This window comes from Dryobates pubescens, chromosome 15, assembly GCF_014839835.1.
Source record: "Dryobates pubescens isolate bDryPub1 chromosome 15, bDryPub1.pri, whole genome shotgun sequence".
Taxonomy (NCBI): Eukaryota; Metazoa; Chordata; class Aves; order Piciformes; family Picidae; genus Dryobates; species Dryobates pubescens.
This window is the reverse complement of record NC_071626.1, coordinates 7,693,221-7,720,092: the sequence shown is the minus strand read 5'-3', so window position 1 is coordinate 7,720,092 and position 26,872 is coordinate 7,693,221. Positions and strand designations below refer to the sequence as shown.

Sequence of the window (26,872 nt, the reverse complement as noted above, 5' to 3'; positions counted from 1 at the left end):
ACAGACTTGCTCACTAATATGTCAGTTACATCACATCTCTGTAGTTATTTTTTGGGGACCAAAGCGGTATTTTCAGCTGCCCCACTATTCTGTTGATCAACTTGTAATAGGATTCTCCAGAAGAGATCAAATGAAGACATCATTAGCATAGAGCCCTGGGTGAGGTCAGGAAGTGACAGCCACTAAGAGAAGTCTTCAAAAATACTGGAGAATAAGGAGAACGATAAATGACCGTAAGTATTCGGTACAAGCAAGGATACCTTCTTTCCTCCTAGTTTATCCTGCACATGCATCAGTTATTCCATGCTTTCCCCTACCTGCTTTCTCCATCGGTTTCAGAGACTTACTTAATCCTCTGGCCATGCTCTTCTTTGCTCATCCTAAACCCTCTAATCCCTGCTTTGTCCCATGTATGTCCTGTATGTATCTCAAATTTTCTTCCTTCCCCGAGACCCAGCAGCACTGCCCCATGCCTCCTCTTGAAACCCTTCCAGCCCACGCTGCAGCTCACTGCTGGTTTCACATTGCCTCCCAAGAAAGTGTTCCCAGACAAGCTCCTGCTTCACTCTTCCACTGCCCCATCCCTGTAGGCCTTTTTCTGCAGCCCACTCCATAGATACTGAAGATCAGCCTTGACTTTTAACCATTTTATTTATGAATAATAATGTAGTTCCTGCAAAACCGTCTTACACAGGCTTGCCTGATCACTATTTACAGCTTTCAGTAACAGTAATTTTCACCCCAGAAAGCCTGCAGAATGAAGAAACTGTAGATATTCTGGACCGAGCTGCCTGAAGCGTTGCGGCTTCCTCAAGCGTTGTTTCGAAGGAAACCACAGCCAGCTCTCAAAGCATCAAGGGCGAAAAAACGCTTTGTGAAAGCCGAAGGCTGCGCTAATCTCAGCCCTCAGGAACGCTCCATTCTGCTGGGTAATCCGGCCAGATGCGATCACTGGTGACCCCAAGGCCGCCCTTAGGCCGGCGGGGACCAGCCTCCACAGTTAAAGGAAAACCCTAAAGGAATAGGAAGGGCAGGAGGAGAGTCTTCTTCGAGCCAGCCCACCGCGCCGCGTTCCGGCACCCGGCAGCGTAACACAGAGCCGCCGCCAAGAGCCGCTGCGGCCGACCCCTCCCTCTCCCTAACGGACGCCACTGAGCCTCGTGGGCCCCGTCACGTGCGCAACTACCCGGCCCACGTGGGGCCGCCCCGTCCATCACGTCACGCGACATGGCACCTGCTTCCGCGCCCATTCCCCGTGCTCTAGGGAGATTGACAGTGAAATCCGCCAATCAAACGCATGTCCTTACCCGCGCTCCCACCCCTCCGCCTATGTGTGCTGTGTCATGCGGCGGGTGACATGGGGGTAGTTGCCAGTTGGCTGCGGAGGCGTAGGCCTAGGCCTATTGCCAATGGGCACTCGAGTTGCACGACTAGCACCTTCCTTGTTTCAGGGCGGGCGTGTCCGTGAGGGGAAGGGAGGGGAGGAGAGAAGAGGGGCGGAGCGGAGCGGAGCAAGAAGTAAATGTCGCTGGGATCAGTAAGAAGTGCGGCGATGTCAGCCTGTGGCGATAGCCGCTGCCCGAGTCGTTATCACGTCTGCCTGTCACAAGCGCCCCGCCCTTGGGGCCCGCAAGTGAAGTAAGCACAGTGACGTAATCCCGTCTCCCGCTTCAGCTAAGGAGGACCCGAGCGCCGCCGTGAAGGGGCTGTCTAGAAGAGCAGTTCGGTGGGCGGGTGTTTATGCTGTTACGGTGTAATGGACATATTCTCTCTCGAATGGTGTCCAAAGGTGCAGCCCACAACCCAATCTGTAGCGCAAGGGCGGGGCAAATAGGGGCGGGCGAACGGGTGCCCCATTTAAGGGGCAAATCTCGCAGCCGACTGGCAAAAAGGAAAAAGGGGTGGGAGCAAGTGAGAGTTGCGAAGGGGGTGTAATGTTAACCGATGACAGTCAGCAAGTACAGCCAATTAGTGAGGGGGTAGTGACGCGGCAGTCCAATTAAAAGCTCCGAGAGGCGGGTGGTCTGTTGTGATTGACGTGGGCCATGGCTAATGGGCGGGGAGATCCCCGAGGCTCTTCCCAATGGGTAGCTTGTAGGGGCGGAAAGGGGAGCGGAGGGAGAAGAGGAGCAGGCGGAGTGGCCAGTCAGCAAGGGAATTGGCGGGGCGCCGTCCAATGGGCGGTGCGAGGGGCGGTGCGGAGGCGTGTCTCGGTGTGTTTGGGTTCGTGCTCCTCGGGGGAGGGAGACGGCGGCGAGGAAAGTTTTTTTTTTTTTTTTCCTTTTTTTTTTTTTTTTTTTTTTTTTTTCGGTGGTGTTTTCTTGGAGGGTGGGGGGGCGTTTTTCACAGCTTCTTCGCATTTGTTTCCTGGGTTTGTGTTTCCCGGGCAGGCGGGCAGACCCGCCCCCGGCACTGAGAAGAAGGGGTCTCAGCGCACCGCGACGGCGCCTCAGCGGTAAGTGCAGGACAGGGCCCCCCAGCTCCAAACCCGCTCCACCGGGCGGGCTGCGTTTCTCCTTCGGGGCCCTTCCCGCCCTGACGACCCTCGCGCCGCCTGTGAGGGGCCTTTGGCGCCGAGCGCGCGCGCCCCCTCCCCCCTCCACGAACGGCAGTGCCTCGGGAAGGGGGGGCCGGGCTAGCGGGAGGGGCCCTGAGCGGCGCCTCAAGGGCGCTGCCCCAACGGCGTACGGGGCGCCTGCTGCTCCCCCCTGCGCGTCCGCCAGCGCCTGTCCCGGGGCAGAGCCGAGCTTGCGCCGCCCCCTCCCCATTGCCCGCCTCACGCGCGGCCGTCGCCCGCCGCGGCTGCGCCCAGTCGCTGAGGGTTTCCCCCCGCGCCGTCCCCTCTGGTTTTCTCGACAGGGCCCCGGCGGGACGCGCGAACGGGACGGAGGCCGCTGCCTGGCGCCGTGGTGCGCAGCGCCGTGTCCTCGGCCGGCTGCCGAGCCCGGAGAAGAGTCGCCCGCCCGCCCGCCTGCCTGCTAGCCCAGGCCGGTATACAACGGCGGAAAGACCCCGGGGAGCCTTTTTAAGGCCGGGGAGAAAAGTGCTTTTTTTGTGGCGTGGGGACAGTTCTGAGGTTGCGTTGATACCACTGCAAACCACACTGGATGTGTTGAACATGATGCTAGTTAAAATGTGTATATGTGGGTGGGAGGAGTGACCGTGTTCAGCGGCGTGTCCCAGGCAGAAAAAGTTTCCCGAACGAGCTCGTTTTGCTTGTGAACAGCGTTTGTTTCTGGAGACACTTCAGTGGCTGTGGATAACGCTGCTTGTAGCATAGTATCTTGCAAGCCTAAATCTGCTTTATGAAAAATGCATGTAGGAGGATCTACTACAGGGTAGAGCTGAAGCTTGTTGAATAAAGTTCCAACAAAGTGTTTTCGTAGCTAAAGTAGACTCTCTTACTGCTGTAAACGGTACTTCATTTTTCCGTGTTTAACATGTCACTAACCTTAAGTATATGATAAGCTATCTCCATGAGCCGCTTTTTTTCCCCCCCAGTAATTAACTTCAAAAATCATGACTTGATAGGATTCAGTGTTGCGTTTCATTATCTTCAGAATCTGAATCCTTCTGAGAAATAGTAGGGAGATCTTTAGAGTTCGTATAGCTCTATATTTGAAAGATCTGTTCAACTTCATATTTCCCAGCAGTAGTGCAGACCAGACGAATTGGATTTTAGTTTCAGCTACAAGTGGTGTAGGCATGGCAGCTTAAATTCCCAGGTTTGTTAAATACCTGCACAAATTCAAGCAGCTCTATATAGTTTGTCTACACTGGAGTTGCTCAACAGTGCCTTCCTCTCCTATGGTGACTAATGGTACAGATTCCTTGGAACATACACGCTGTTGAGAAGCTGGGTGAATGCTCTCATCTACTGCACTACCTGCGATCCTAAATTTAAAGATAAGGTCATTTTTTTTCTACACGATTCGTGGTTAGCGTAGGGACTGCCATGTAGACGTACCTCAGGGAGTGGTTTGTAAGAGTGACTTTTCACCTGTGTTTAACTAAGTTGCAGGTAAAATTCTGCAGTGAAGAAATCACCCTGCAAACCAGTGAGGCTGGGGAAGGGGGAATGGAACCCAGAAAAGTAGTGTGTGTTGCCTTTTCTGCTGTGAAGATGTGGGGGCATCAAGGTGCAGGCCCATCTCTGTAGAAACTAGGTGAGGTTATCATTAATTTTAGCTTGCATCTCGATTAGCGATATTGCACGTAAATGTTCTGTGTATGTACATTTTGATGCAAGCCCGGGTGTATGTATAGGAGCAATTCAGTTTCAGTGCTAATTGGTAAATTTTAAATTCTTTTGTGACCCTGTTCTTGGTTTCTTGTCATAATGTTGCTATAGGGATGCTTAGTGAAAGGGAATCGCTTCAATCCTGTAATGTGGAAGTAGTGAGGAAAAATTAATTACAAAACTGTCAGCGTGTCTTGATTAGGCAGCTTTATGAACTGGTGTGATACTGCATTTTGTGTACAGCTACAAATTCAGCTGGAAATGTAAGCTATCATTTAAATAATAAGCTCAAATGTTTGGAAAAAAACCTAAATCTTGAAACTGTGAATCAAAAAGGGTTCATCTACTGGAGTGTTTGTGACTAAATAGTCCAATAAAACATTTTGGTAGAATTGTGTGTCATAGCTTTGCTTGGTCATGAGTGTTTGGTATTAAAACGGTGCTGGAGGATGATTCGAAGAGGAGTGAGCTTCAGAAGAGAATTTTTAGTGGTTGTACCTTAGACCTGCTTGCTGTTGTAGGGACTAGGAAATTTGTTTTGCAAAAGCAATGCATAATAAATTTTAGAGAGAGCTGCACGTAGAACAGTGGCATGAGGAGCTGCGTCCAGAATGATGGAAAGTATTAGCAGACTGCTGTCGAAAAAGTCATTTGAAAATATGCTCAAATGAGGTTTGTTTCCTTGGGGTTTTGACCAACACTGTTACGGGTTTAAGTTTTTCCATCCAATAAAACTTGTGTATTTCTGGAGAAAGATTTGTTTTATGTTTAAGCAGTATGAAGTCATGAGGTCTTGGGTGACAGGTTGGACTTGATGATCTCTCAGGTCTTTTCCAACCTTATTGATTCTATGATTCTAAGTGGATATCCTAGAACAAGGCTAAGGAACTTAGCTATTGACTTGAGCAAGTTTATTAATAGTCTGCATAATGGTTCAGTTACTTTATTCTCCATTCTCTGCAGAATGCATGGATGCAGAGTCTTTTGTCCTAGTCACTTATTGCCATCATTGTGTTTATTTGCTCAGAATGTCTTTTTATACATAGATACTGTCTGGTTTCTGTAATAATGGCAATTATACCTATTAACAGGAATTTTCCAGCTTCTTTGCAATGGCTTTACTTAGTAATGGCTCTGTAGTGCTGCTGTTAGCTCCACAAGTTCTGTCTATACTGAAGATTTACAGATTCTGCAATACTTCTACCTACAATATACCTCACAGCTATTAAATTGTTTTTACTGGGTTTTATTCATCACACAGTCTTTTTCTGTATATAATTTCTGGATCAGTGAATGTGTCGTTGTGAAGAGCTGGCATTGTTTGTCTTCATGTCACCAAGCATATTCAGCACAAAGTGGGAAGAAATACCTGATACTAGCAAATAGTATATACCAGTGGATTTCTTGTAAAAGTTTTCTGTTGCCTTAGTGATTAGAAAAATGTGCTTGCTGGAATGATCTCTGGAATTGCTTTTAATGATTTATTTGTTGCAATTCAGAAATTCTACTTGCGAAATATTAGGGACGTTGTTTAGTGATGAATTTGGCAGTGTTTGGTTTATGGTTGGACTTGATAATCTTCAGGGTCTTTTCCAACCTAAATAATTCTGTGACTCTATGCCTATCTTGGGGAAAGAATAGCAAGAAGGTGTCAGCCTTCAGTTCCAATAGTGAGAACGTAGGGCAGAGTTGCTAAGCAAACAGTAACATCTAATTGTTTGCCTAGATATGGTAGACTAAGGGATGGATTCTTGCTGATAGTATCTGTTAAGCTAAGGAAGGCTGTCTCCCTTTTCAGGTAAAATACATACACTGAGTTTGTTCTTTCAGCAATGTGTGGAATAGGAGTGGCGAATTAGTTTTAATTTCTCGGGAATCCAAACTGAATTTTCTACTGCTATCTGCTAATAAAAATAGGGGCACTTTTTGATACTTAAGCCAGCTGTCACTGTCAGACAAGTTGGTATTTCTGCTTGTGAGGTAACTAGGGTAATAGTAGTCAGGATATTCTGATTGCTCTTCCATGTCGCTTGCAGCAAACAGTAAAACTCTTACGCTTCCTTGCATTTCTCTGCCTTACTGTCCATAGCTTTTTTCCATTGCACTTTTAATTTTGCTACAGTCGTGCAGAGCTGCAAAGAGTTCATGTATTTTTATTATTTTTCCACCCCTTTAGAGCAGTAGGCAGTGAGTAATTTTTTTCCCCCTTTGCTGCCTTATAATTGTAAGAGTGAGCGGGTGGCGCTGCGCTTAGTATGGTTTGCATCATGTCGGAGGGGAATGTTCTGAGGTTTTTAAGTTTTCATCAGTGTCAGGGTTGTGGTTGGAGTTTGGATGTTCCCTGTGTTTACCATGTAGTGAGCTATGGAGATGACCTTTTCCAGTTTCAGCCTAGTCAGTACGGATTGCGTTTCTGAGCCTCCCCAGCTTTAGTAGCTCTGAAATCAGATATCTTGCCTGTATTTCCTGATTTAATGTCTGTGGATTAGAAAAAACAATAGTTTTGCTGTGAAAAATCTGGGAAGAAAGTTGATGTTCTATCTGAGACTTCTACTGTTTAAAAAAATGAGTATCTCTGTTTAAAAGGGGTAAAAGGCATCTGAAATTAGCTTTTAGGTCTGTGAAGAACCATGCTGCTCGTCAGGAGAACTGGGAGGTAGTGTACGGCAGCAGTCGTGATGCAGGCTATGAAACATTGGTCAGAATAAATGTGTGAAGTATTAACTGGTAGTCAATATATTTTGACCCTGTGGGGCAGAAGATTGAAGGATGAGAAGCTAATTAGCGGATGAAAGGATAAGAAGCAAAGTTGCAAAAGCTGGAGTTGATAATTTTAGATAGCCTGATGGAGGATTAGGCAAAAGGTGATAAAACAGTATCGTGTTACCTGTGTGTGGGGAAGCCCTCTGAGCCATCTAAATGAGTGGTGAGATAAGTCATTGATGTTTTTACTTGCATTTAATTGTTTGTAATTTTGCTGTAGCTCTTGAGTGTTATGAAAAGTACTACAGTGAAAAACGACCCAACAAAGGGTTTTTCAGTAGTGTTGGTGTTTTGTGGGTTTTTTTATGTAGTGAGAGCTCTTCTGTGTTAGGATAAAATTTATTCCTACTCCAGTCTCTCTGTTTTTTCCCCTTGCAGCAGAGATGGGTTGTGCCTTGCGTTTCTCTGTGTTCTTCATGTGGCAAAAGTAGGCTTTGTGAGAAAGTTTCACAAGTCAAATTGAAAGTGTGATTTTTAAATTAAGAAGCTAAATGTTTGAAAAGCTGTATGCTGGTATGCCTGTTTTAAGGCTAGTCTAGTACATCTGCACATGATCAGCATTGAGAAATGCCTGGGCTGTTTTCAGGCAGTCGTTGCTAGCTTTCCTGGCCCTGTGACCTCTGCAAGATTGTATGGCTGTATGATGCACATGGTAAGAAAGAGGTTCACCTCCAGGAGACAAAAGTAATGCTCCAGGGACTTGCTCTTCTGCTGTGGACTATATATGTTTTGGTCCTGGGACAATTCACCGGTGTTAATAAGAGTAGGCCCTCTTGTCCTACTGCTTCTTACAGCCAGGAGGTACAAATTACCAGCCACCCTGTGTCAGGTTGGTCGTGTTAAAGTTGGATGTCTTAAGAGCTGTGTGTGGCTGAAGAGACACAGCTTGTCCAGCTCTAGACTTGTACATTTGCAAACCACTTGATTCTCTCCTGGGTCATACTTTGGATCATTAGAAATAATATGGAGACAGTTGAACTACTGTAGATGTCACTTTCTTTTCTCACTACAGCCAATTTTTGTAGCACTGTACCTACCATAACTGTGTGAGTTGGAAGCTTTTCCAGAAGTTAGATCTAATAGAAGGTGAAGTCACCTATGCATTCATTTTCTTAACTAACACTGTCAAACAGTATTTCAGATGTCTGGGGGTTTTGTTGTGTGCACCCTGTAACTGAAATTGTAAGTGAAGGCTGTCAGTAGGTGCAGCTAGATGGAACAACATCTTTAATACAAACGTGGAGAAAGTATGTGTATAAATTTTTGATTTGAAAACTTTTCTCTGGGATGAAAGGAATGTGCCCCTCACCCCACTTGTTACAGTAACCAAAATATACCTCAGTCCAAAATGACTTATCATCCATCCTTGACCCAAGGCAGCTGAAAATCACTTTAAAAAAGAAGGATATAATACATGTTGCATGAAATAGTTGCTTTGCAGCATCTACAGTCAACCACGGTAATGATTTTTAATATCTTTCTCCATGACCACCTTTAGGATTTTTATGCCTTGGTATTTTTCTTTTCCAGATCTGTTTGTGTGATTATAACTATATTCTTGCATTGCTGTAAAGGTAGTGATTTTACTGTGTTTGGAAAGTGCTTGTTCCACAGTTCTTGTTTGAGGTTTTGTTTTGCATTGTCATGTTCAATTTCAACTGCTTCTAAGACGCTAAAAAAAGATTAGCACAAATGTGTGTCCACACAGGAAGTTTTGCTATCACAGCCATTGTAATTTAAATTAAGATCCTTCCATATGTGTTTAAGTTCTGAGAAGAATTTTGGTTCAAATTGGCTTTCTGACTATTTGTATTTGTCAAATGGCTAAGATTTTGCCTTGTCAGATTTTAATTGCGTTATACCAGATGTCCGTTCTTGCAACGGAGTCTTCCTGTTTGTTTGGATTTTGTTGAAGAGAGCAAGAATGAAAAAGAATCCAACCACAGTTTGTGTTCAGGATTGTTCATCAAGATACAGACTATTTTTCATTGACATTAGGGGCAGGGAGGGAAGAAAGTAGAAGTCCCATTCTATCAAATAATTTTGATATTGACTAATAAACAGTGGCAGACACTCCTGAAAGCATAACATGGTGGCCTCAGGGCAAGAATATAGTAACATAATTGGTCTGTTCTGTCTCCAGCTCTAATCCTGTCCTTACCCAGTGCTAGATAATGTTACTTTCTCCAGTTTAGGTAAATAGATAAATGGGTACTGCCTTGTATATGGATACTGTATACCCTTTTAACTTGCCTTTGCTTCAGAAGGGTATGTAAATAAACTGAAACTAACCTTAGTTTTACAAAATTTTAGCTCAAAACAACCAAGCAACCAGCAACCTGAGATTTTTTTTTATTACTCCAGTTTCCAATTGAGTTAAGGATGAATAGAACCTAACACATGGAAGTGAAAAATGTTCAAACCAGAAAGAAATGTAGAGATTTTTAAATGTGATAGTAGAGCTTGACTGAAAATCACTTCCCATGTATCTCAAGTAGGTGGCTTAAAAACAAACTTGCGTATTTTTGGTAGAAATAATAAATACTTATTACCTTGCCATTTTTGGAGGAAATTAGATGTGAATGCTGAAGAACTATTCTGGGCCAAAATTTAGGCCCTTGACCTCATGCATACTTGAGCAGGTTCAAAACTCTCCTTGGAAGTGTAGCTTCCCATTCAGGAGTTCTAACTGAAGCAGGATTTCAGGCGTTGCGCTGTCGAAGACCAGGATTGTATTGCTAAGAACTTTTAAACAAAAACAAACCAAAAAGTTTAGCAATTAAAATAAAACCGAGTGTGTTGCCTGATTTCTGTGAAGAAGATTGGAAAAACATCGTTGAAGATAAAGCAGGTTTTTGAAAATTAGCTTCTTATTCCTTAGGTGCCTAAATAGCTGAAAAGTACAATTCAGATTGATGTCAAGCTATAAATATTGATGAAGCTGTGTTTGGCATCTGGTTGTGTTGAAAGTTGTTGTTTGCAATTCTAGTTTAGAATTATTTGCTTAACAACTCAGTATTTGTTTTCTTTTTCAATGATGGTGTTAAGATCTTGGACTTCTGTGTACATAATCATGTCAGTTGGAAGACAAAATGTCTTTGTATAAAACAAACTCAGTTATTATTAGAGATGTGATAAATATGGAGCATGCATGAAAATTTTGGGACAAACAGCGGGATGAAATACAAAATAGAAGAAAATTGTGATTTAAGGGCCCCAGACCCTCCTGGCTCTGCCTTGGTTCAGTATGGCTATAAACACCTACCTAAAGCTGCATTTCAGGGTGATCTAGAGCTGCTCTGTGTGCAGGGGGATGGGTGTGGATGTGGCATGGCTTGCTGTAGGAGGCAGCTGCACTATTGCCGCACTGATAAGAATTTCTTAACTGCAGCTCTTACATTGAAAGACAACAAAACAGGATAGCTTAACAGAGGGAACTTTGATACTCTTCTAATTATAATACAGGAAGATAGTAAGGAAAGAGTTTGAAAGCTGCAGTATCTTCCAATCCTGTGGTGTATTTAAATGATTTTTTAGTAGTGCTTCTTTTAACTCTTGTAATTGGTGAAATTGTTATTTAAATGTGTCAGTGGATGAGCCACCTGTCCCCCTTTCCCATGGGCATGCCTGCTAACTACTTTATCAGTTATAATTTAGTTACTGCTGGTCTTGATGTAGCACTTGATGACTGCTACTTGCAGTTCAAAGGAAGCCTTCGATCCGGAATTGTCTTCCATGGTATGAACAATCTGTTGGGATTATTCTTTTGGGTTTATCAGCACTAAGGGAGTTAGTTACAGCTTTCAGGTTTAAAGTTGAACTGTTGAGAAGTAGGCTTCTCTCTCAACGTTTTGCTTGAGGTGGAGAAAAATGTATAGAGTTCCTGGTCTAGTGTAACATCATCCTTCTCTTTGTCTCTCCTTCAGAATACAGTGGACTTGAGTTTCCTGGAGACTTTCTGTCATTTTGCAAGAGCCCTGAAATAACAGACTCGCTACCGTTTTACTGGTTTTGCTCCAGCAGTGCTGAATCACAGGAATGCTGGTATACAGCGATTGCTGGCACTTTGAGTGTATTGACTGCATCCCCATTATTGCCACCCGGGCACCACTGAATTACTTGATAGTTGTAGTGCTCATGGTAATGGCTGCTTGTGTGCCATTAGGATTCCAAGCATTGCTACCATTATCAAGCAGAAATAGTATCATCAGTGTGAAATAGCCCTGCTTTTGTGCCTGAAAAGCATTCATTTGCAAGACCTAAGAAAACAGCAAATGAACAATTCAAAATAATGAGGATTTTTATAGTGATAGTTTGTTTCCAACAATAGTGAAAAAATTCTTTCCTTATGTTCGTTGGGTGAAACTGATACAGGAAAAAGTAGCCAGTATTCTCTCCATCACCTTTTAATTCCTAGATGTTCCAGTCTTCACCAGAACCCTTACTGTGTTGCTGACTGTCGAGAAGACACTTGATCAGTTAAGATAGAGTACTCCCAACAACCTCAATTTTGATAGTTATCATAAGCATTGTAATAGTGTTGAATGACTTGGAGAGAGAAAGTAGAAATAGTTTTCAGGATGTTTATTATGCATACCTACACACGGGTCTATATGTATGCTTCAGCCACAATGAAGGCTAGAGCGGGTCAAAGCATAAAGGACTTCAGGAAACAATCAGTTGACAGCATGGGCCAGATTATAGTTGGGATGTACATAACCTTGATTGCAGTTGAGAAGTGATGTGCAGCATACGATAGACGGCAAAGTAGAGACAAATACCGTTTGTGTTCACTGGGACCTTTAATTCTTTCAGCAAAATCAGTATGAGCAGGAAAGAAGGGAGTGTTTATGCTGCTTTATGCAGTAGAGAGGGGCCAAGAAGGTGTAAGCAAAACATTTTTTACAGTGCACTTTTCAATATATTTTTTTCCCTTAGTGGGAGGAGGATGGTTTAGCACCTTAAATGTTGTTTATGTAAATGTTTTGGAACACTGGAAAGGTGGCAGTGCAATGTTCTGTGTTCGGCTCATTTTTCAAGGCTGTCTTCAAATTAGAAAGTCTGACTTAAGACCATTTTTGTGCAGTCCAGGGCTGCCTTTCCTTTCATTGCTTTTGAAACTATGATCTTCTGGCCAAGTGATCAAGCTTGCTTTTCTAAAGGACTATATAGGTAGGAGTTAAGAAGTACTACTGGTTTGCTCAGAGGAAAGCCCCATAAATGTGGTTTGAGAATTAATGTTTTGCACATGGTTCTTGTGTCCCCCTTCATGTTGAGTCGAAAAGGGGAACATTCTTTAATGAAAACCCCCCACCCCAAACTCATTGATTCTGGATTTTTTTAACAGCTCATGTTGTATAAATGCCCATTTAGCATAAAGCCACTGATGTCTTCAAAAGTGGTTTATTTTCTGAAAGTGTTTTGCTGAATTTGTGTTTGGGCTGGTGATGTGAAAATCCTTAAGTACTATGAGAGTGATTGGCCATTGGAATGGGCTGCCCAGGGAGGTGGTGGAGTCACCATCACTGGAGGGTGTTTAGAAGGAGACTGGATGAGGTGCTTGGTGCCGTGATTTAGTTGATTAGATGGTGTTGGGTGATAGGTTGGACTCCATCTCAAAGGTCTTTTCCAACCTGGTTAATTCTATTCTAACTTGTTTTGTCATTAATCTGTGTGTACAAACTGTGTAGTCCTGCAGACTAATGTGCAAGATGATGTGAGCAATTAGAAACATGCCACCTCTTGGTTACCTTCACAACAAACCTTTCTTTTAAGGTGTCCCTTGGAACAGTTTAGATTTTTGTGCCGTTAACTTGGCTATAGCGGTAAACCAATAGTTCTGGACCTCTTTTCATTCTTGGAAGCTGGTTGTACTTTGCAAAACCAAAATTGAAGTATTTGATTCTAGCTGTGGTTAAGACAGGGTAGTGGATTCTGAATGATTTGAGATGGGCTTGAATGTTAGCCAGTTGAGTGCAGCTGCTGTGTTATTCTTGCAAAAACGGAGTTACTGTAGGAGCACACTTGCATGTGTTCTCTCAGTTCTTGTACAAGAAACCAGTTTCACTCCATGTGTTTCCCTAGTTGTGAATAGAAATGATGTTTTCAGAGCTTCCTACTACTCTGTCATATCTCATAATTAGTAGGAAATTGTCACGCGTGGTACCAATGTGTACTGTTTCTCCAGATTTGGATGGAAGGTTGAGGGGGTGAATTTGAAGAAAGTATTTTCCTGATGGCAGCCTATTCCTTTCAGTTCTGTGCTGCTGGTGTATTTTGGTGTCCCTACAGAGGCAGTGTGTGAGGTGACCAGAAAAGGAGGTATTTGGTGTGATTGAAGAACTTGGTGTGCAAATGTAAGATGATGTGCAACACCCTGAAAAATACTTGAGGAAAAAGGCAGTCTGGAAGTCCTGACTCTGTACAGGATATTCTACTGCTTCATAGGTTCCCTAACCTAGCTAAGCAAATTGCAGCACAGAAACTAGAAACACATACAGAGTATTTGGAGGGTTACAGTGTATGTATAATTCTAGTCTGTCAGAGCAGGATTCAATATATGTAAGCGAGGATTGTGCAGGTATGATGAGTTACTTGTATTGCTGCAAGATAATAGAGACTGAGTCTGATCTTTCAGCGTGCCTGGGTGCCTGAACTATTAACTCTGTATTGTAGTTAGCTGATTAATACTTGGTTAGGAATTATCAGAGCTCTTGGAGGGAAAGGGAAGGTGTCCCTCCTCTTTGCTCTGTCAGAGGAATGGTGCATAAATTGTGGATGAGTTGTTTGATATTTTTTTTTTTCCCTTTTCCTGTCTTCTGGCTACCGAATTGGACTGTATCTGCTCGCCTGACTAAAGATTTTCCCTACATGCTCCAGGTAAACAGACTGAAGCATGCTAAAGTTCTGGCAGAAGTAGATGACTTCTCTGAGAGCTTGAATTTGGACATGTGTGCACAATATTCAAATTTTATTCTGACTGTGGTGGACACAGTTGTTTTCCTTGCTGTGACATCTTTGCAGAACTTCTTGGCTATGTGTCATCTTCTGTCTTTAACCCACACTGTTTTCACTGGAGTCTACTCTCTGTCACTTTGACTTTGCTAATTAACATTGTTGTTGCTCTAGAAACATAGGCCTAAATTTGTCAGAGTAATAGGAGGGGGTTGATCAGTATTGCCTTGTCATATCTATTGAAAGTTAGATGCTGATGAGAAGCCTTTTTTTTTCAGTCAGGGATAGGAATCCGTACACCATGTATAAGGCTCTATAATGAGGTAAGACAGATAATTGGCATAATTAGTGCCAGTTCTCTCTCTTCTCATGGAGACACTAGTGGTCCATAAGCAGATGGTGGATTGGCTAGAACTTTGAGTGCTTTTTCTAGATTGCCATATTACAGTGTATCCAGTCTGCAAGAAAGCCATTCTGAGAAAAAAAATGTTATTTGGCCATTCTATGCAATATTTCCTTTCTTCAGCTTCAGATCCTGCACTGTCAAAAACTGCACAGACTCTTTTTGGCTGGTGCTCTCATTGGATAGTGGTACATGTCACAACTCTGGTGAAACTGCAAACTCAACAAGAGCCTTTGACTCCACCTATGAAGTATTGTGTACTTGACTGCATAGGTTAAAAATAGTGTATTAAATGATGTGGGTGGATATTTCTGAGGTAATTTTGGGAGATGTGTGATAATTCAGAAAGAAATCAATTTGTATTTTTTCTACAGTTTTGGAATTTAACAGGGAAAACTGAAAAGAGACAACAGTGGGTTACTCTTGACTTCTGCCTGTATTTTCAATATACTTCAGTAGAAGGAGTATTTCCCTAATCTTACACTGTCTGGTGAAGCCAGGTGAATGTAACTTGCTTTGTCATTTACTAACATGAAAGCACTGCTTATTTTTTGAACAGAGGAAATGTTACAAAGTGGTACCATGTTGGCTTCTCAGTAATTGCAGAGTATGCATTCACTTATGGTGAAAGTAATCAAGAGTTTGGGTTTTATTAGACTTCTGTCTCCAGAGCTTTGGCTTCTAACAGTGACTTAAAATGCTTTGCCTGGTAAAATCATTCTAAGTTTAGGCATGGACTCTAAGGTTGCTAATACTTTTTGGGACATCATGCTAATAAGGTGATGATGTGCTTACTGTACTTGGAAAACTAGTTCAGAGTGACTGAGGAGGCTGAGTGTGTTATACATCTCCTTTGATGGAGCTTTGAAACATGAATGTTTCAGTTTTGTCTTTTGTGCCTATATGTAGTTATGTAAGCAGTTAAAACTGTTGAGAAAAAGGTAATATGATGGGGGAGGGGGAGATGAAGATGCAGCTTGCTGCCAAACAGAACATTTCCAGTACATGTAAAATATGCAATGCCTAGTTTAAATGATGGCATTTGTTTTAGAAGGTATTGCTGTTTATACCTTTGAGGAAATGTTAGCCCTTTTATTCAAGTGGTTTCAGTGTCAAAGTTTGTGGAAACTAATAGTGACAGTAAATCCTTGGAACGGGAGCTTCCTGTTCAATATCAGTTTGACATTTCCTTTGTGCAGCACTATGCAAGGTACATTGTTAGACTTCAGTATCAGGCTTGTATTTATAGATGATTTATAGCAAACTAATCAACCAGCAGACTAAATACTGTAGATACAGGTCTAAAATAATTCTTGAATGGCTTGGTGAATCGCCGTATGAAGATTCTTCTCAAACCTGATTGTTGGTCTAAGTTGTGTGGTGATGGAAGAGTAGTAAGTATGCATAAGCAATGAATGGTATTATGTTTTTAACATTTTCTGCAAGGTTGCTGAAGATGTATTTACAGCAGTGGTACAACTGTATTCTGTAAAAGTGTAAATTAGTTACAACTTAAGCCTAAGGTTCTGCAAGGAAATTATTTTTGCAATATGTAAATTTCTTGCCTTCAAAGAATTATTTCCTAGGCTGAAGTGGAACAGTAGTGAGGGGAAAGGTACTTCTCTCCTTGCTTCTAACCCTAACTGTAGTTCTTTTCCCCCATCTCTCCATTACTGCATAAACTGGGGGGTGGGGGGAGGGATTCTATTGCTGCTTTTTCACTCAAAATATTTATTGATTCTACATGTTTTTATGAAGATGAATATCACTTTTGGTAGTAAGATTTGGTGAGCTTTAAAGACAATTGACTTTTGTTTTCATGGGTTTGTTTTCAGTAGTGCCCACAGTTGACTGACTTCTAAAATTTTATTTATGTGTTTATCCTTCCAGGGTTTTGTTTTTGCACTGAATGTAGCCAGGACGGATCCTTGTGGGCTTTGGCAGCCCTTGGAAACTGTCAAAGGTAAAAATCAACCCAAGTTCAATACTGCATTCATGAAAGTCAGAGGTTAGAAGAACATCACCCAGTACTAGTTCTTAACAAGCTCTAGGATATACTGCTGATCTTATAGACTTTGTAGTGTATTATTTCCTGTGGGTTTGGGTGTGAAGTTTTTGCTGTAACTGTCTGATGCCATTTAGTTTTGTTAGCCCAAGTTGCTGCATATGATGGTTTTCTTTGAAAATTGATTTGTAATGAGATTTTATAGTCACTGGAGCCAGTGATTAGTTCCTATAAGCCATGAAGTTCTATTCAGATTTTGTTCTTCTGGATGCTCTTGGTTTCATCTCATTACCTCTCAGCTTGCATTTAAAGTGATTAAAAAAATAATTAGGTTATTTTTCCATATGCTTATTTTTTTGTTGCTTTTGTACACTCCTAAACTGTAATGCAAAGCAGTAGCAGTAGGATATAATATGGCTAGACTATCTGTTAATAATTACCAATGTTTTTGTCTGTGTACCTAGGTAGAGCCTAACGATCACAATCATGTATCACTACGATTGTGTCACATAAGCAGTCTCATATAAGACAGAGTACTATTGCCTTGTTCTAGCTGATTTTTTTTTCAAGTATGCTGTGTGTACAAGATCACCATCTTTGAAAAGCACTGTTGTGCCTGTTTTGCTCTGTGCTCTTGTGTTGAGAGAGTTTGGTACCTACACATGCTGACATGAAGCAGTCGCAGAGTTTGGTACCTACACATGCTGACATGAAGCAGTCGCATTGTTGGCTGAGAAGTCATCCTCAGTTGTAAATGACTGCTTCAAAAGTCTGCCACATAGGTCATTTCCCACAGACTTGGGAATCCCCAAATGCCTAGCTGTGTCAGTAAAGAATAGAATAGAATAGACCAGGTTGGAAGAGACCTTCAAGATCATCGCGTCCAACCCATCAACCAATCCAACCCACCTGCCTGGGAGAAGAGAACAACGTCTGCCTGTCTACAACCTCCCTTCAGGTAGTTGTAGAGAGCAACAAAGTCACCCCTGAGTCTCCTTCTCTCCAGGCTAAGCAACCCCAGCTCCCTCAGCCTCTCCTCATAGGGCTTGTGTTCCAAACCCCTCACCAACTTTGTTGCCCTTCTCTGGACTCATTCTAGCAAGTTAACATCCTTCCTAAACTGAGGGGCCCAGAACTGGACACAGTACTCGAGGTGCAGTCAAGTTCTGTCTTGTTTGTTTCTCCAGTTTGAAGCCACTTCAGTGCCACAACAATCTTTATAACCAAAGGTGTTTTGGCTATTAGACATTGGATTATTTAACACTCTGTGAAGCTTCCCAGTCGCTTGTATCTGGTACTGCAAAGTCACGCTTGGAAAGTCCCAGCTGCAGTAGTGGGTTTCAGAAACTCAGTGGTGAAGTACCATGGACAGGGACTGCTTGGCCTGTACTCCTCCCCTCCTGCTGGACAGAAGAGAGCCTGGCAGGGAAAAGTACTTTGTTTATGCTGGAGGATCTCGCATAATACAAGCCTTGCTTAGCATTGATGCCTACAATTTTTGATTATATGCTGCAGGCAGCGTATTTGGTGAGAACCTGGATGAGACTTCTGCTTTATTCTTTCCTCTTTCTCCAGAAAATGAAATTACTATGCTCTACATCTTTACAGTTCTCCTACTTTGCATGAGAAGATAGATTACTGAACATAACAGCTTGTTGGTTGTAAAATTCAATAAATTGTATGTAACAAAAGGCCTGATGCTACAAAATTGTAGTAGAATATGTTCATCATTCTTTGTGTCAACACAGATATTGTGTACCTATGTACAACATACAGAAGACACTGGCAGTGCAGACAGCCTCACCTTTAGAACAGGTTTTAAGCTTGGAATAAAGGAGGTGATGAACTTGTTTCAACCTCGTTAAGATTTGTACTCCTGAAGCTGTCACTTTCCAGGTTTGGAACTGCTGTGAAGGTGACAGTAAAATCAGCAGCTCTGTAGCTGAGATGCCAAATGGGAGAAATGAAAGCATTATTTTAAATACTGGTGTAGTCAAAGAGCTACATCTTGAGAGAGGCAGGTGTCAAAGACCAATTGTTCTTAGCATGTTCTTTCCACGTACCTGGAGTGTTCTAGATCTGCTGATGCTTTACATCTTGCATTTTGAGAGTGAGAGATTCCCGCTGCCTATTTGCTGACATGTTTGATCTCCTAAATTGATAAATTTGATCCATTACCTCTGAAGGATGGCTCATCCTCTGGAGTAGAAGACATCATTATCTTTGTAACCAAAGCCTCTCTGAGTCTTGCATTCTTCTGTAAGTTAAGTTACAATTCTAAGAATGGGCTCGGAGTGTAGATTTTTCCCCCTCCCCTGTGGGAACTGCACTGTCAAACAAATTAGAAAAGTTAAGTTAGCAAGTAGTTTTGGATATTTGGAACACTGAAAGCTGTTGACCTGGGTTAGATTGGAAATGTCAACCTGAAGATGAATGACTGTATCAGTTCTCTGAACCATGCAGAGCATATAATGTATTTATTTCTAAAATGAAATCAAGGTGAAATTCCCTAAAGCAAGAATTCAGAGGTACTGCAAGATCACTGGAAGCCATAACAATTTTTCAAACTAATAACTTTTGGATTGTCTGTAAGCCAAATACATGAAGTTTATATTTGCACAAAATCAATTTCCAAGTAAGAATTACTCATCTCTAATCCCTATGATTATTCCTTACTGCCTGTAGCTTAAATGAGTAAATGCATATGTTAAATACTCAGCAATGAGATGCTTTAAAAAGAAAGTGTACTCCTGTTAGGTGTGTTTTTTCTTACAGTAAAGTAGAGTTAAGTCTTGTCCTTGGTAACAGTTGTCTTGTTTGTATAAAACATAACTTCAGCAAATGTGTGTAGAATGGAATCCTTAAAGATAATAGCTATAGAATTGTTACTTATGTGCACCACAGTCTTGCATGATACTGTCAGAGGCAGAGAAATCATTGGTTTTAAAATGTGTCTTTCTTTTTTCATCCTTTAGGCAGTATTTTGCATTTCTGCAGAGCTTTGCACAGATCCCGTTCCCATGCAAACTGATGAGGGAGAAATACTGGAGGAAGGCAGTCCCAAGGTCAGTGAGGTAAATGCCACTATATTTTGGAGGAACAAGAACTTGCATGGCTGAAATGAAGGATAGATGGAGTGAACATTGACTGCTGTTAGTATTCTTAATAAATACCTGCATGCAAGTAAATAATATTTATTGCCTTAGGGGTATTGATTTTTTATTTTTTTTAATGGTGTTTAGAAAGGTGGAAGGTTTTTGCTGTCTACTGAGGATTGGAATATGTGTCTTTGGGCACTCCCAGGAATGAAAGAGGAAGCTCCTGTTGCTAAGAAGAAATACTACCCTTGATTGTATTCCATTTGTTAGAACTGGAAGGGCTTGTCAAGCTTTCTGTCCTATCCATCCACCCAACTCTCTCAACGGTCTTAAACAATTAGGAATGTGTCATTGTTTATGGATTACTGCCTGATCCGTGTTCCAAGTTCTGATTCTTGTTTTCTTGTGCTTGCCAGAATGTGCCTTTTTTCTGTTTTCTCCTTTTTGTGAGATTGGGATACTCTTGATTCTCAGCATACCTTGTGGGGACAAGAGGCTATGAAGTGTACTGCTGAATATAATGCTTGTGTCCTATTTTTTGCTTGCTTCTTGAAGTTGCAGGTATTGAGTCACAAATCACTTGTGGTTTGCATAATGACCTAGTGTTTGTCATAGTCCTCATTAGGTTTTTTTGAGCCTGTAAATGATATCTAAAGCTGTCATCATCTAGGATTTTATTTCCTATGAACACTTAAGGAGGACTTGGAACACTTAATATGTTAGCGGCTCCTTTGAAGCTCTTCAACATCATAGAAGTTGAGTCTGCAACTCCTAGGTCTTATGAGATTATTAAATACTGATTAAGCACATTCCAGCAATTTCAGTGACAATAAATTTGTCATGTATGAGCACAGATTAAGGTCCCATTCTTCGTCTTTAGTCTAAATAATGCATTTCCAGCCAAAAAAAGATATTTTTGCCTGTGATAAAAAGAATGAAATTGCTGTTTATGGTGATTTGGACCATCTTTTATTGGCTGCCTCAGAACAATTATGAAATAAAAGTGAGCAATCTTTCTCTCTTGACATTACTTCTTCAATTCTGTAGGACTTCAATGACAGTATCAAAGCTATTGTTGCAAGAGTTGGAGGAAAAGATTATAGAATTTTTGTGCTTTTTGTGTCTTAAGATACATAAATTATATAAAATACCTTTTGTTTGTGGCTTTTTAACTTACACATATTGCTTTATTCCTTGTGAACTGGTTTGGTTCTGTACCTGTTTTGAGATACTCTGATGTGCTGGACTGTATAGCATTCTGAGATACCAAAACCAAACCTTGAAGGAGATTTCTTTCTGGTTTTGAGGAGGTAAAAAATAATTGTGCCTCTTGTAGACCTGAGTAGGTCACTTAGACCAAATATTTATGTGTTTTGAAGGAATTAACATTACATGAGGCATGATTACAAAATGTAATCCCTGTAGTGAGGCAGGGTTATCACTTGTTTGACGACTATCAGTGTGGTGTGCTGCTACAAAAGTTGGTCTTCATGCTTGTCTTTGCCACTCAGGAAATGAGTGACAGTGACAGCTTCTTAGTAATAAAGCCAAAGAGAAGTTCTGGGTGGACTCAGCCTTCTGTTTAAGGTTTGTTTTCCACAGTGTTATTGATGCTTACATTTTTATTTAATTTTGGGTTTGTTTTGATTTTTATATTGTGGTAGTTGAGTTGTACTCTAGCTCTCGATTTTCCTTTCTACAGTCTTTCCCTTTGGCAGTGTATCTTTTGTCATTCATTAGATTGTTTTCCAGCAAGGAGTGTCTTTCGTTCATGGCCTTTCTACTTTTCTCTCCACCCTGCCCCACAGGCTGCTTTTGGAAAAATTTACTGTCTTGATAGTTTTGTTGCCAGGGCTTTTCTTCTTAACTGGTTCCATTGTTTGATCTCACAGTTTCTTTCTTGTAATCACTGTCAGAAAATACTCTTTTTGTTCAAATGGCATCAACATGGTAAAGACAGCTGGCACCTGTCAATAGCACTCTTTTGATTGCTGTAATTATCTGATCTTAGTGCCCCAAAGAAGGGAAACAACCTGTACAGAATTAAGCTTTTTCAAATAAACAGAGTTTTAAAAACTGGGTATTTTTAGCAGATATGGAAGTCTTGACAGGAATAGTGGATCTTTTATCCATATGATCTCTTGGTGAATATCATAGTGAAGTACTCTTTCACTTTATAAAATGTTTAGGGGTTGGAGTGTCTGTTCCCTGGCTTTTCAAGGATCTCTTTCCCTCCCTTCAGAGGGGACATGCACACATGACAGCAGCTCCACTTGGAACCCCATACACTCACTCTACTGTTCTTTGGATTATGTCTATATTATTTTTTTTGCATTATATTTTGTGTTAGTTCCTTAGCCACTAATGATTACTCGTCTTTTTCCATTAACAGCCTCAGTACTCTGAAAACATCAACAAGCACTGTGCTTCTTGTTTGTGACTGATTTATTTTCAGCTGTTTTCATCCATCTGTTAAGGATTACTGCACAGACAACACTTGAACTTTGTTTCTCAGTTGTTCCTTTGCTGTAAAATACTGCAGGAGGAAGCTAACATGTTATGCCTGATTTGAAGTACTTTTCGATTTCTTTTCCATATTGGCAGGAGTTTTAAATTTGTTACAGTTTTTTTTTTTTCTAAAAAAATAATCAAAGTTTCCACCTAAAATGTAAAATATTCCTTCCTTGTTCCTTTTGTCTGTCAGAGTAAAAACCTATGCATTTGCAGGGAGGGAGGGACTTTACCCTAAGTAATTTATGAAAATACAATTTTGATTCAGTGTTGGAGAAGGGAAAGGAGGAAAAATAGCTAGTTCTGCCCTTTTGATGGTTTGATAAAAATCTAGGTATGCAAAATGTTGATGAAAAATGTTGGGTGCACAGTATTTGTAGTAATTCTTCTGATGAGTATGGAAAGGGAAAAGATTCTGTGCTATAGAGTATTAGACAAATGGAGTTTTATTCGAAGTTTTCATTATTGTTTATAGAACAGTTACTGAACTGAACAGGTACTCTAGAAAGAAGGCTGCTCTGGTGGTTTTTTCCAAAACCAGTGACAAAAACATTGAGGCTTGTCCTGTTTTTGTGTCCAGTGCCTGTCACACTCTTAGTACTTGTTTTACTTGAAGTTGCTTCCCTGTTCTTGTCTGTCAGCTTGAATCTTTCCATTATTGCCTGTTCTCATCCTAGTGAATTCTTACTTTTCTTGCCTTTTGGTGTCTAATTGTGAAACTAGGGTTTGCTCTCTGCTCAAATCCCTCTTCAGAACTCTTTTGGCACTGGCTATGTTTTTTTGGGGGGTATGGTTGTGGTCGTTTTTTCCGTCCTAAACTAGTCACACAGAGACAATGAAAAGGTTAAAAAGTGTATGACACTTAAAAGCTCAAATACTTGATTATTTAACATATGTTGAGACTAAAGAAACATAAGCCTGCCTGAGTAGTCTGAGTAGTATTTGTGTTTCATCTAAGTTGCATGGTTTTATATATGTAAATAGAAGCTTAAAATTCAGAGTGAAGTGTTAGGGTGGAGTGTTGCCAGTCAGGAGGTATCATTCCTAAAAGCATAAATGTTCCACTATCTGCATGTATGAGTAAATTATGCTCAGTTTTTGATAGTGGGTGTTACTTCATGCTGTCAATGATGCAGGAGTTAAGCTGGTTCCTTTATTGTGTGGGATTTAGAATTAATACAGTAAAAAGAAACTCTTACTTGGGTCACTGAACTTGACACGGCATTCATAGTAGTGATGCCTGTATGTCTGGAACTCATAATACTATTTAGTCATACAGAACTGGGTTTCTATTCAGATGGCACTAAATAATTTAAAACATTCAGGCTGAGTGAAGGCCTATACAGTAATGAAATGAGCAAAATGCTTTATCACTGTAATTAAAAAAGCTGTTTTGCAATCTGATATTGGCCTGGTACGTAGTGCTTTCAGAGTTTATGGCTTCTCTGCAAGATGAATCCCTGCTGCTCCTGAAAACTATGACTTGTTGTGAAGAGGTAAACTATCAGCCGTGGTATACTTTCCTGTCAATACCTGGCATGACAGAATAGGTTTCAGTTGTGGCTGTTGTCTTTGCCATTCAGGTGTTTTTTATCACTCCTCTAATCTTCAGAATGTATTCATTTGTTCATTTTGACTTGTGCTGGTGCATTACTTGTGGAGCTTCCAATGCTTCTCTTCCCTGATACACAAGGTATGTTCCCATCATTTTTCTGGTCTGTGAGTTGTAAAGAGCAGCTAGTTTTTCTAATGCTGACCCTACAACTATATCAAGTTCTTAGAGTACAAGTATCTTGTAAATTCTGTTGGAAGTAGAGGTATTCTGCTTCACTTACACTTCTCCCAAAAGGTGGCAGCTTAAGAACTGGTCTGAGCACAAAGTTTTTCACAATACTACTGGTGTCATCTACATTAGGCTCTGCTAGCTTCATTTTTCCTAGCCTGAAAGTGGTACAGTTGCTTAAGGGAGTAATTTCAAAAGCAAAATCTTTGCATAACATGTATTTGGGGGAGGGGAGGCTTTAATCTCTCAGTAAAGAAAGAAGTTACTTCAAATCTTAAGCTAATAAAGCAGTCCTCCAGTAGTCCTCCCTTTTAATGACATGGCATTAAGGCTTGTAAAAATGTCATGGCATATTCTCTTATTTTAGAAATAAAGTAACATAGTTCATCAAGTGGAGCAGAAATTTTGAGTTAGTTTTTCTCTTGAACTGTGGCCAAAAAAGATACTAGTAATGTTTTCCTACAAGACTCTACACAGTTAGACCTTCCTACATGGAGGAAAAAAAAACCAAACAAAACCAAACTGCTTTTCAGTTTATCACTTTGAATTTCAGAATGTAAAGGCATTGTAGCAAAAAGCTGTAATTATGGTGTGTGGTTTGACCCCAGTTGGCAACCAAGCACCACACCACTGCTTACTTCCTCCCCTCCATGCTGAGATGGAGGGAGAATTGGAACAGTACAAGTGAGAAAACTTGTGAGTGAAGACTACAATTTTTATTTTTTTAAGTAAGGGGTTCTGGGGGAAACCAGACCAAAACACCAAATAAATGCCAAACCCAAGAAAGAAATACCACCAACTAACTAATAGCCAGCCAGTCTCTGAGAAATGGCCACCCCTGCCAAGCTCCAAGCACACCCCCACATCAGTTTCACTGTTAAGTATGGTATCATATAGAATGCAATATCCATTTGGTCAGTTGGGGTTAGCTGTGCCAGCTGTCTGTCTTCCCAACCTACTGTGCTGTGCCAGCCTACTTGCTGGTGCTGTGAGAAGCCTTGACACTGTGTAAGTGCAGTTCAGCCACAACTAAAACATCAGCATGTTATCAACGCTGTTTGCGGCATGGATCCAAAACATAGCCCAGTACCATATACTGTGTAGAAATATAACTGTCCCAGCGAAACCCAGAACTGTTATCAGAGTCTACTGGCTTTATAAAACAGCAGTTATAAGCAAAATAAAATTGTGGAGGACCTTGTGAAAAAGAACATGAAATTAAACAGGCAGTGCTACTTGAATGATTGTAAAGGAATGCTGTTGACAGCTTAGCTGCTTGGGTATTATAAAAGAAATTCAGCATGAAGTGTCAGATTTTGCCAGTTGGGTGTACTGTTTTCTACAGGGGCAAGATGGATCGCTCATCTGAAACCTACTTACACATAGTGAAGACTGCTAAATTATAGATCCAAAACTGAAAGATGACGTTCAGTTTTCTAATCTCAGAATACCCTACAGTGCTTTTGAAGCACAAAAGAGAAGGTTAATACAATGTTGTGTTTTATTTCCCTTGGAAAACACCATCATCTGCCAAATTGACTTTGAGATCTATGAGTGCTGTCATCATACAGTCCTTTGATCCAACCTTTTCCTACATACAGTGCATGTGGAGGAAATGTAATGGCAGTGAACAGATGTGGATCTGATTTCTAACAGCAAAAATGCTTCAGTCTTAATAAAGCTCAGTTTAAACTCACATTTTCCATTCTTTTAAAGGTTCTTCCCTTTTCATAAGTGTGGGTTTGCCTTTTTTTTTTTTTTTTCCCCTCAGCTGTTAGCATCTCAGGCTGATGACAGTGGTTCATAATACTTTGCAAAACAGACAAGAAAGTAATTTTTATTTGCTGAAACTTAAAAAAAAGCAGCTCTGCATTTGAGAGCTGATCATAGTAGAGTCCCACTATGGTTTTGGAGACAGTTAGGGACATTGGTGTGTGGCTTTGCTTGAGAAGCGTCTCTTTTGCAGGTGTACTATTGGCACACCATTTAAAGGGGGTTCTACTTATTCAGAATATTGCCTTTTGATCTCTTTCTATTCAGTATTGGCTTTACAGAGTTGTTGGCAGTGGCTGTAGTCTGTGTCAGTGTGATAATTGCATATAACTAGCCACTGAACCATCTTGCATATGTGAAAGTATTGATAAATGTTTCCATTTTTACAGTCTTCTGACAGATGGAGGGGATAGCTGTTTGGGGGGAGATTTGAGACATAGTCAGTAAAAGCTTACATTTCCTTTCCAAATAATTTGTAGTCTGATCAGTTCGGCTTAGTCACTGAAAGGTATAAAACTGAGCCATCTCATTGACCTAATGTATTGGCATGACCCTCCATGGAAAATTTTGTTCTGTGAACTATATGAATTTGTTTCAGTTCCTCAAATTTTTTTCTTCTCTCATCGAGTGTGGCAGAAATGAGTATGGGATTTTGGGAGAAGACAATAGAACCAATTGTGGTAGTCTTCATGGCAGATAGTTTAGAGAGTGTGTGTACAGCTGAGGACACTTGAACTCTGAAAAAGGCATTGTGCAATATCAGTTCCCCTGAGGGTGAAAGCAACATTAAAAGCATGTCAGCATTTCCTGTCACTTGTTTAAAGTCTATTCACTGAGACACTTTGGTAGTAGGTAGTACAGCATATTATGAAGAAAGGAGAAGGTAATGATTGTCTACACATGCAGTAAGCCTGTGTGGAATTAGGTTGCTAAGAAATGTTCTAGAAGTACTCTGAAATTACATTGGTAGGTTTCAACAGATGCAGTTACCACAGATAATTCCCGGGGAGCTAACTTGCTCCTGTGATGTTTGAGGATAAGTTTTAATGTATGCAAGCAAGAAAAGCTCAAGTTCTACTGCACAGATGAGCAGGTATTTTAATGGTTTGGTAGTTTGTTAAATACTTAAAAATGTCAATAATCCTGAGAAATTTGGACAAATTATCCAAACAAGCAGCATTGCCATTGGCTACTTGTGACCAAAATGAGGCTGGAAACTGGAAAGTAGCTGTCCTTTCTGTGTGTGAATAGCCTATGTTCCTTCTCCTTTTTTGACAGTGGTCATCACCAGAAGACCACCAAAGCTAATCCAGCCCTCTGACTTTTACCCATTGCTGGTAAT

General features: G+C 41.1%; 1 protein-coding gene across 9 annotated transcripts in view; it reads left to right on the top strand.

The window, feature by feature from the left end:
- Positions 1-2,321: 2,321 nt before the first annotated feature.
- Positions 2,322-26,872, top strand: part of TNRC6B (trinucleotide repeat containing adaptor 6B) — a 122,411-nt gene continuing 97,860 nt past the window's right edge. For 6 of the 9 annotated variants that reach the window (XM_054167663.1, XM_054167668.1, XM_054167660.1 and 3 more), the window contains exons 1-3: positions 2,322-2,455; positions 16,251-16,323; positions 19,341-19,439. In XM_054167663.1, coding sequence (XP_054023638.1) covers positions 19,396-19,439 — 44 coding nt within the window. In that variant the 5' untranslated portion in view covers positions 2,322-2,455; positions 16,251-16,323; positions 19,341-19,395. The remainder of the gene's footprint in view (positions 2,456-16,250; positions 16,324-19,340; positions 19,440-26,872) is intronic. The other 3 variants (XM_054167664.1, XM_054167659.1, XM_054167661.1) reach the window with 2 other exon arrangements.